General features: G+C 42.3%; 1 protein-coding gene across 7 annotated transcripts in view; it reads right to left on the reverse strand.

Annotated features, from left to right (window-relative positions):
- The window catches only part of CACUL1 (CDK2 associated cullin domain 1), an 83,365-nt gene extending 79,683 nt beyond the window's left edge, over positions 1–3,682 (reverse strand). For all 7 annotated transcript variants that reach the window (XR_007460966.1, XR_007460965.1, XR_007460964.1 and 4 more), the window contains exon 1: positions 2,748–3,682. Coding sequence is in view for 1 of the 7 variants with exons in the window: in XM_049646557.1 (XP_049502514.1) it covers positions 2,748–3,114 (367 nt within the window). In the remaining 6 variants the exon portion in view is untranslated. The remainder of the gene's footprint in view (positions 1–2,747) is intronic.
- Positions 3,683–10,751: the final 7,069 nt, after the last annotated feature.

Consider the following 10,751-nt stretch of genomic DNA (forward strand, 5'->3'; position numbering starts at 1 on the left):
AACACATCTCAAGAGCATGGAAAGATTTATTTAGATTCTCTTCTGGTTCCTTATTCAAGTTTTAAAGTTTTCTACAGACTTTACAGTTTTGTTGCTTTTATTGTATATGATATTTACTTCTGATTCCCTATACTAGCTGTTTATTGCTAGTGAGTAAATGTTATTAATTTTTATGGTTTGATCCTATTTTTTTTAATGTCTGTTTATTTTTGAGACAGAAGCAGAGTGTGAGCGGGGGAGGGGTAGAGAGAGAGGGGAAGACACAGAATCTGAAGCAGGCACCAGGCTCTGAGCTGTCAGCACAGAGCCTGATGCAGGGCTTGAACTCACGAGCTGTGAGATCATGACCTGAGCTGAAGCTGGACACTGAACCGACTGAGCTACTCAGGTGCCCTATGGTTCGAATCCAGGAACCTTGCTAAACTCTTACGAGTTCTAATAGTTTCTCTTAATTCTAATGGTTCTTCTAGGTAAGTGATGTTATCTGCAAATAATGGGTTTTATTGCTTCCCTTCCTATCCTTACACTTATTTTTTCCCTTTGTAGTGTTAGCCAGGACTTTTCTTAGAATGTTAAACAATAATAGTGATAAAGGGCATCCTTGTTACTTATCTTACAGTGAATGAATCTAAAATTTCTCTATTAAGTATTATTATTTGCTGTAGGTTTTTGGTAATGACCTCGATCTAGTTATCTCATATCCCAATCGTGGGAAAAGAGTTTTTTATCACATAGCTATTGGACCTTATCAAATGCTTTTATGGTATCAAGATAATCATGATTTTCCTCCTTTAGTCTATTAATGAGATAAATTATATTAACAGTAAATAGATGTTGAGCCATATTTACATTCTTAAACTCCATAGATCAGGATTCTTTTAACACATTGTCAGATTTGATGTGTAGGATTTTCATATCTATGCTAATAACTGAAACAGGTCTATAATTTTCTCATATTGTCCTTATCTAGTTTTAAAATCAAGATTTCACTAACCTTATAAAACAAACTAGGCATCTTTTTATTTCCGTCTCCTAGAACTTGTAAAAAGGAATTGTTATTTAAGAGTCCAATGCAACTCATTTATCTCAGTCCAGTTTTTGAAAGGGGAGGTCTTTACCCTTCCATTTTGTTAAATATTTATTAGTTCAAGCTATCCATTTCTTCTGATACCAATTTTCAATATGTATTTTTCTAATAATTGATACTTTTCATCTTATTAACCTACAGGAATTCATAAAATTCTTTTCTGAAATCTCATGCTTGTAGTTACTTCCCATTTTTTTCACTTAATTATATTTTCACGTATTTTACTTGATCAGTCTTACCGGAGGTCTATCTAGCTTATCGATCTTCAAAGAACGATCTTTTGGTTTAGCAAGTCTTTCTTCTGTTCCTAATTTCGTTGGTTTCTGCTCTTGACTGGATGTTTTCTGAACTCTCAAATGAAATGTTTAAGCACTAAAACAAGATCCTGCAGCATTTAGATAAGTCACTAGGCCACACTGTCCAAAGCCTGGTTTCACTACCAGACTCCAATACACAAACTATATAATATATTATTCTCACATACACATGATACAAAAAAAAAAAAAAATCATATCCAAATCTTACCAACCATACCTACATATGAATGTCTTTGACCAAAGCTGTATCTTGAGGGCAAATACATTAGATTAGATTATGCGCTGTTCCCACCAAAAAAATAAGGCTGTTAAATATATATTTGAATCAAGGCAGATATTTTCTCTACACGGCTAATTGGACAATTACTGGTACTGCTTGATAAAATTAGTAACTAGAAATGAAATCTCCAGTTGCTTTACCAGATGTCATTTAAAACTTGCAGTTATTAATAGGAGAGAAAAATCTGGCTGCCATGGTCACTTTTCACCACTACCACCACCTCTAAAAAAAAAAAAAAACAAAAACAAAACACCCCACTCAAAGCAAAAGCACTCTTTTCCTAGCTATAGAAATTACGTTTAGGGTCGGTTTAGGGTCAGTTTCAGATTACAAAACAGATTTTGGTCTTAAATCTTTCCGCCTGCAATTGAGCATTAACGCAGACCACTAACAAAGTTCAACGTTATCTTGTACACATGCTAAATGGCTTATTCTTGTGAGTGTACGCTTTGACAAGTAATTTTATACATTATTAGCTTCAAAACGGATGTCGCTCCCACCGCATTGGTGTCACTCTAAAAACAACAACTACAGTTCTCTATCAGGACGTAGAAAGTGCACGCTAGTGAAGGGAAGGAAAGAACGAGGTGTAAATATTGGTCAGCTTTCTAATTCCTGACTTGTCGAACGCGGACTAGCTAAAAGCACAAGAACACAACTTGCCAGATTTCTGACTACAAAAAAAAAAAAAAAAAAAAAGAATCCTTTAACGAAACTCAGACGGCCTAATTTTCCCCTCACGTTTGAGGGCGAAACTTTTCAGGGGCAACGGAGAAGAAAAGGGCTTCTTAATGCTGAGAGATAGCCAGCTGTGATAAGGATCGCATTTGCAGGAGAACTCGGGGCTGCGGGCGCACCAGGCTGCTTCTCTGGGCCAGGTAACACAAGAAGCCAGGGCCGCTAAGGCGCTGGCCGCAGACACCGAGCGAGGGGGGAGGGAGGCGGGGAGGGGAGGAGAGACCCGGGCCTGAAACAAAGGAAGCGGGACTGGCCGAGAAGGGCGGATTCGGTGTCCGGGTGGAGAGGAGAAAAGCCAAGGCTGCAGGGAAGAGGCTGGACTCACAGAACTTGGAGGTGGAGGTGTTGATGTTGATGGTGGAGCTGGGAGTGGGGGCGGGGGCCGCCTTGGCCACGGCGGCGGCCGTGTCGCAGCTCTTCAACATCATGATCACCCCATTGGCCTCCGGCGGTGGCGGTGGCCCCATCGAGAGCCCCTCCTTGGGGCCTTTCCTGTCCACCGAGGCCGCGGGCACCGCCAGCAGCTGCCCCCCTGGCGGCTCTCGCGCAGGGGCTGGGATCGACGAGGGGGGTGGCGGCGGTGGCGGGGGCTGCCGGAAGCCGTCCACCGCGGCCTCCCAGTTGTTGTGGTTCTGGTCGTCCATCATCGCCACGTAGCTGCCCCACTCCTCCTCTTCCATGCTTTCCTCCATCCTGCAGGCCCCCAGCACCCTCCCGCCTCACAGGCACCTGCCGCCCGTCTCAACCCCGGGCCAGGGGGCACCGCGGCCACCTCGAGCTCACATCGCCGGCGGCCGGCACGGGCGCGGCGGGGAGGGGAGCGGCGCGCCGGGTCTCTCCGTCTCAGCCGAGCAGACTCTTCGAGACAGGGCTGACGGCGGTGGGCGCTCCCGGGCTCTAGCCTGGGAGAGGCAGCCGTAAAGCGGCAGCGCCCCTCACGACATTTTACAGCAACTTCCAACAGGCAGTTGGAAAGGGCAGCTGGGGGCGCGGCCAGCAGGGCACGTGGTGCGAGGAACGAGCCAGGAGAGACCAAAGTGAAAAGGGGCAGGAGCTGTGAGTCACCCCCACGCAAAAGGGCAGAGGTTTGCCCCGCCTCGGCTGGCCTCGGCGCTGAGAGGGGAGGGGCCGCGGGTCCGAAAGAGCAGCCGTCGGTCCCGCCTCCCGGCCCAGACCCACGTGACAAGGAGTTTGCGCAAGCGCGTTCTTTGTCTGGTTACCGGGACGACCGGAATCTGGCTGGCCCTTGAAGATGCGCCCAAAACCGTTCGGCGTTCGCTATGGTCCGGGCCCCCGCTTCAGTGGTGTTTTTCGTACGCCCTCCGGATTAAATGGGCCACCGCACCGCGCAGAGCTTCGTAGCCCCGGCCTTTGGTTGACGACAGAGCTAGGGTGCCACGAGAGGCCCTGGTTCGCACGTTACAAATGGGTGGGACTATCCTGGGTGGCCCTTGACGAGTCTGCTCGTGGGCCTCAGCCCACACTGCGGAAACCTTCAAAACCAAGAATAAAAACCGAAACGTAGCAAGGTGTCTTAAAAAAAAAATGCGAGTGAGCTCTTCATGGATTCTTATTTTGAAGTGTCTTAACTTCTCCATATACTGAGGCCAGGAATTTTAAATTTTTATTTTTTTTAATGTTTACTTAATTTTGAGAAAGAGCGAGCAGGAGTGGGGAGGGGCAGAGAGAGCAGAAGACCCAGAATGTGAGGCAGGATCCAGGCTCTAAGCTGTCAGCACAGAGCCGGTCGCAGGGCTCGAACTCCTGAGCCATGAGATCATGACCTGAGTCAATGTCCCACGTTTAACCAACTGAGCCACCCAGGCACCCCAGGAATTTTAAATTATTAAATGCAAAGCTTTTTGTAGTGTTTAACAAATCTGACTACAAATTTGAGATTATATGGGAGAGTTCAGAGGGGCAAGGGGGAGAGGTTATGTAGCTCTATTATAATTTCTTTAATTCCTCTGCGTTCTCCAATTATAGCAATAGCAGTATACTATATGAGAATATATGTTATAATTGTTGTGGAGCACATTCTAGCTACTTGTGATAAAGTGGAGAAAACACCGTTACTACACTAAACTAGCAGATAATCTATTTCCACAGATACGAAGGTAGTGTAAAGAATCACTTCAGCCAGTGAGAAATCATTGTCTAGGATGTTCTTCAATGTCCACGTTTATTTCGGCTCCTCTACCTATGTTTTCCCATATATTCAGTACTATACTTAATGGAACTGTTTACCAACCAGTTAACAATGATTTAATCAGACAGTGTTCTCACATATGAATTCACGGCATATAGTTTTTGAAGCAGTGCATGTTTTTAATTGCCTGGGCCTAGAACTATGCTAATTATCTGGCCCTGGGAAGTTTGGGGAATACTTCTTTTTTTAGTTTATTTATTTTGAGAGAGAGGACACATGTACGGGCAAGGGACAGAGAGAGAATCCCAAGCAGGCTCCATACTGTCAAAGCAGAACCAGAGGTGGGTGGTGGAGGGTGGAGGTTGAGGGAAGCTTGATCTGTTAGATCATGACCTGAGCCGAAATCAAGAGTCAGAGGCTTAACCAACTGAGCCACCCAGGCACCCTGGAAATATTTTTTTAAGTAAAAGATAATTGAGTGAAACCCTAAGGGTGGGAAAAAAAATGTAACCTTAGAATTCTATGCCTAGCAAAAAAGACGATGGAAAAAGGAAAACAAATCATCTTTTTCAGACAAATAGCAACTGGTAGTTTTTCATCAATAGACTTTCTAGGTGGGTGGGTATGTGTGACTGGAGATAAAGAGAGGTCTCCACATAATAAAATATTCAATATACAAGGAAGATACAAATCATAAATATATCTCTAATATGTATATCTCATAAATATATCTCCAATATACAAAATATGTGAAGCTAAAGTTGACAAAAGTACAAGAAGAAAGAACTCTATCATCATAGTAGCTGATTTTTCCATCTCTCTCTAATAGATTTTAGTGGGTTGAATAGTAGCCCCCAAAAAAATACATCCATGTCCTAATCCCTGAAACCTTACTTTATTTGGAAACAGGGTCTTTACAGATGTGCGTAAAGTTCTTGAGATCTTTCTGGATTGGTCAGGTAGGCCATGACACCAATGACTAGTGTCGTCCTAAGAGAAAGACAGAGGGAGATGTGAGAAGAGAAAACAGACAGGAGGTAATGTGACCACACAAGCAGAGACTGGAATGATGGAGCCACATTCCCGCTTACATGTCAACAGCCACCCAAATCTGGAGGAGGCAAAGAATGGATTCTCTAAAGCTTCCAGAGAATTCTGCCCTGCCAGTGCCTTGATTTTAGACTTCTAGCTTCCAGAACTGTAAGAGAATACATTTCTGTTGTTTACCACACTATTTGTGATAGTTTGTTACTGCACCACTGGAAACTAATGCATAGATCAAGGGGACAAAAAAAATCTTTAAGGAACCAGAAGATCTGAATAACACAATTAGCAAGCTTGATTTAATGAATACATGTAGAACAATGCATTCAACAACTACAGAATATAAACAAGAATATGTAGAAAGTTGACAAAAATTGAACGTACTAGGTCATAAAGCAAGTCTCTCTACAATGTCTAAGGATCAGTATCACAGCAACAACTTCTCAACCAGTATGTAATTAAATTAGAAATCAATTTACCAGACAGCTGGTAAACCCTCAGGCTTCTGTTCCAATCAACTCACAGGTGAGAAAACCATAACGGAAATTGGAAAACATTTAGAACTTAAGGTATTGGTACTCTCTTAGCAATGTAACTTCCATTCTATCAAGGCCCTACCAGCATACTGGTGGCCACTGAACTCTTCATGTGTGTACTGCCAAAATGGCCGATATAAGACATTCATTTTAGCTGCAATTAAATACACCATTATGAAAACTATAATGATGATTGGGCCAAAGCAATCACTGACAGGGTGCAACTTGCCATATAAATAAGAAGAAACAGGGGCCGGGTGGCTCAGTTGGTTAAGTGTCTGACTCTTGATTTTGGCTTGGGGTTCTCTCTCTCCCTCTCTGCTCCTCCCTGACTCGTTCTCTCTCTCCCTCTCTCTCTCTCTCTCTCTCAATCTTCCTCTCAAAATAATCATTAAAAAAATTTTTTAATTAAAAAAGAAGAAGAAGAAACACCACCTGGGGCTCCTGGCTGACTCAGTCGATTAAGCATCCAACTCTTGGTTTCAGCTCCAGTCATGATCTCACAAGTTCATGAGATTGAGCCATACATCAGGCTCTGCACTGACAGCACAGAGCCTGCTTGGGATTCTCTCTCTGCCCCTCCCCCCCCATTCCCGTGTTAGCTCCTATACGCTCTCTTTTTCTGTCTTGAAAAATAAGTGAACGTTAAAAAAGAAAAAGAAACACTCATCTACCAAAGAGAAACCAAATGGACATGTTGACAACTGGGGGTTTTTTTTATGGATATTATGAGACATCATTAAATTACACTTAAAAGCATATTATATTTTAATAGTTATTAACTTAAAATCTTAGATGATTTGTTCTAGGATATGGCAATAGGGAATAGCATTACTAGCAACCACTGACCTGACACTGGAGAGTTATAACCCAGGTTAATAATTACTACAACCTTCCATAGTTCCAGGTATCAATCTATTTGTTTGATCTTTGGTTTGTTTCTATTTCCCACTATGCTATGAGTTTCATTAAATCAGGATAAACGTGTATATATATACATATACATATACATATACATATATATATGTATACATATACATATATATATGTAAACATATATATATGTAAACACATATATGTTAACATATATATATGTAAACATATATATATGTTTACATATATATATATGTAATATATGTATGTAGGAGAGGGAAACTGAAGGGTCCCCATGGAAAAAAAAAGCGATTTTTTTTTCCTTTGCTCCTTTTCCTGTTTCTATTCTTGCTAGAACCTGCACCCCTGCCTTACACATGCCTTAATGTATGTGAAGGTCAAGGAGTTGATGATTTCTTTGGATTCTTCCAACACAATAGATAATATCTGAAGAGTGATTGAGCGGGGCCATCACGAACATTCTCCAAGACCACTGACTCCAAACACCTTGACACGAAGCCCCTGGCTCCAGGGCGTAAGTCACTACAGAGGACACCTGAGCACTCGTCCTTGTTAAAACAGGTTCTTGGATACCTGATGGGACATGTACACCAGACCACCACCCTCAGTAAAAACTCCAGACCCCTGAGCAAAGATGAGGTTCATGTTCCTTTTCCTTTCTGGGTCTCCTAGATGCCGTGTCTGTATCTGCTGTCTCTCTATGTCCTCAACAAACTCTGCTCTTACTTCCACTCAGCTTGCATCTGATTCCATCCAGTGCAAAGCCAGGGACACTCTTGGCTGGTCTTGTGGGACCTGCCCTGGGTCCTTGGACCCGCCAGCCTGCATCATAAGTTTGTACACATAAAGAGAAGACTAATTCAAAATACTAATAGCAGTTATCTAGGGATAACGGGCTTATGGATGGATTTAATCTTCTTTTAACCTTCAATGTTTTCTATTCTCTACAATGAGCGTGTATTATTTTTATAATCAGAAAAAAATTCCAAACCTGCAAGTTTTAAAAAATAAACAAAACAACATGAAGAAAGTATAAATTGGAATTCTATACACTAAATGTTCATTTTGGCTCCCAGAAACACAAATCTCGAGTAAAAATTACATAAAAACGAAGGCTATTCATTGGCTAACAAACTGACAAAGTCTAAGCAGGGCAAAGTGAGGTGTGGTTCAGCACTGGCTCCAGCTCTGTTCTCTGTCGTGCTCCTTGTCCTGATCTCCTCTTTCACAAGCTTCATCCTCAGGCTGCTGGCATAATGGCTGTCACAGCCCCCAGGCCTCGGATACATGGACACCAATGGCAAGAAGAAGGCGGCCGTAACTTCTGATAGCTGTCTATTATAAGCAAGCAGGTCCTTCCCCAGAAGCCCTCGGCAAACATCCTCTCAGTGCCTCATTGGCTCGTTCCTGAACTGATTCACATGACATTTACACATATTCCAGAGCCATTTACTGGAAAGGGTATGGATTTATTCCTGGCAAATAAGGCCCACCCCTGGAGCCCAGAGTGTTATCAGCTTCTCCTCCAGTACATGGCTGAAAAGTGAGGAATAGATACAAGAACAAAACCTGGGGTCAAGTTGGGAGGTTTAAATAAGTGCTGGCTATGCAACAGTGCCCCTTAAAGGCACAAGTACCTAATCTCCTCGAGCCTATCCGTTACATAACTTCATCACAAACTCTCCACTCCCTCCCCTTCATTAGCACCTACCTAATCAATATATTTATGCAAAATTGCGTATATATGGATTAGATAAATATGTGGCTAATTGTCTAAAATAGTTAAAACTTGGGGCACCTGGGTGGCTCAGTCGGTTAAGCATCTGACTGCAGCTCAGGTCATGATCTTGTAGTCCATGAGTTCGAGCCCTGCATCAGGCTCTGTGCTGACAGCTCAGAGCCTGGAGCCTGCTTTGGATTCTGTGTCTCCCTCTCTCTGCCCCTCCCCTGCTCTCTCTGTCTCTCTCTCTCTTTCTCCCTTTCTCTTTCGACTAAATAAACCTTTAAAAATTTTTAAAAAGAACTAAAAAATACATAGTTAAAACTTGGAGGGGGGTGGGCACAGTCTTTAAGTACTTCATGTCACCTTTCCCATGGAATAGTTCGTTGTGATTGTTCAATATTTTTGAATGCGTAAATGCATGACTAGCTGAAGTCTACCTGAAAGCTTATTCATATCAACTGTTCTTTTCCCTTTCATCAGCTCTTAAAACATGATCTATACGGTGAGATACATTCTTCCCTAAGAGAAAGCAAAGTTTATTATTGCCATTTTTACATCTTTTTATCTTAGTTCTTGCATTGTTAGTAAAGGATGACATTGCTCAGAGGTGAACAAGAAAAGGAAAGAAGACAAGAAAAGTTATGTGAAAAAATCCACAGACTGTACATGCATCTTCTAACAGTCAAGTAAGAACTAATTGAATCAGAGAAGATGTTGTAGACAACATACAACATATAAATGATTTAATTGCTGTTTTATTTCAAACTTACTATTAATTTCATGAAGGCATTAGCATGGAAAACTTAAAAACATTACCTTGATAGAGATAAACTATATTAGGATAAAGAAGAATGAATACTTTGTTTTTTGTGTCTTGTTTTAATTTTTTTTTAATGTTTATTCTTGAAAGCGAGAGACAGAGCATGCGTGGGGGAAGGGCAGAGCGAGAGAGGAACACAGAATCTGAAACAGGTTCCAGGCTCTGAGCTGTCAGCACAGAGCCCAACACTGGGCTCGAACTCCCGAGCCTTGAGATCATGACCTGACACTTAACTGACTGAGCCACCCAGTCACTCCGAATGAATACTTTTTTTTTTATCCGAGGAGATTATAATGGACCAATACAGCATTTGACAGAGAAGTGACTTGTAAACGTATAATGCAATTGGAAGTCTAAATGCAAAGCTACTGGAATGATCTTGATTAGAAGGCAAGAGGATTAGAGACATATAAATAACTCAAGCCTTATTCGTTGCACAGAGATTGCTGCTGACGTGAAGATGTGTAGCCACTCGGGGGAGTATTCTTTATTCGAAATTTCTTTCCATGTTGGATTTTGTTCCTTCCTTTTACATCTTAACATCTGAATGCTAAACTCCATCCTAGCAGGGAAGCAGATAATGATGCAGATTCTCCCTGTGGTGAATTTAGAAGCTGAAGGAAATGACTTTAGGCTGAAGGAGACTGTAGAAAAAAAGTTCTTCCTATCAGCACCTTATTGCAGGCCGATCCCTTTCACTCAGTCACTCACAAGTGTATCTGTATCCAGGCACATGCTGGGGCTCGGAGAGTAAACAGGCAAAAAGAGTTTCTGCCTCTCGTATTTCCATTCCGCTGCACTGCCAAGTATTAAACAATTAACCACATAAGCCAAAGCATGACAAGGCATCATGAAGGAAAATACTAGATGCCGTGAGAGGGCACAACAGAAAAGTATTTTACTTTGGGTGACCAAGGAGGATTTTTCTGAAAAAGCATATTTCTGCTAAGTTGAGAGAAAGGTAGAAGTTCATCCATCAGCAATTTAGGGAGAGAACACTCTGGGCAGAAGATTCAGCAGGGGAAAGGTGTTTGACATAATCTAGGAACCCAAAGAAAGTAATGAGACTCGTGTAGAGTGAAGGAGAGGAAAAGGGATATGGAATATCCCTGGAGGAAAGGTAGGAAATAGCCCGGTTATACAAGTCCTTATAAGTCCTGTTG

The sequence above is a fragment of the Panthera uncia genome, chromosome D2 (genome assembly GCF_023721935.1).
Source record: "Panthera uncia isolate 11264 chromosome D2, Puncia_PCG_1.0, whole genome shotgun sequence".
Taxonomy (NCBI): Eukaryota; Metazoa; Chordata; class Mammalia; order Carnivora; family Felidae; genus Panthera; species Panthera uncia.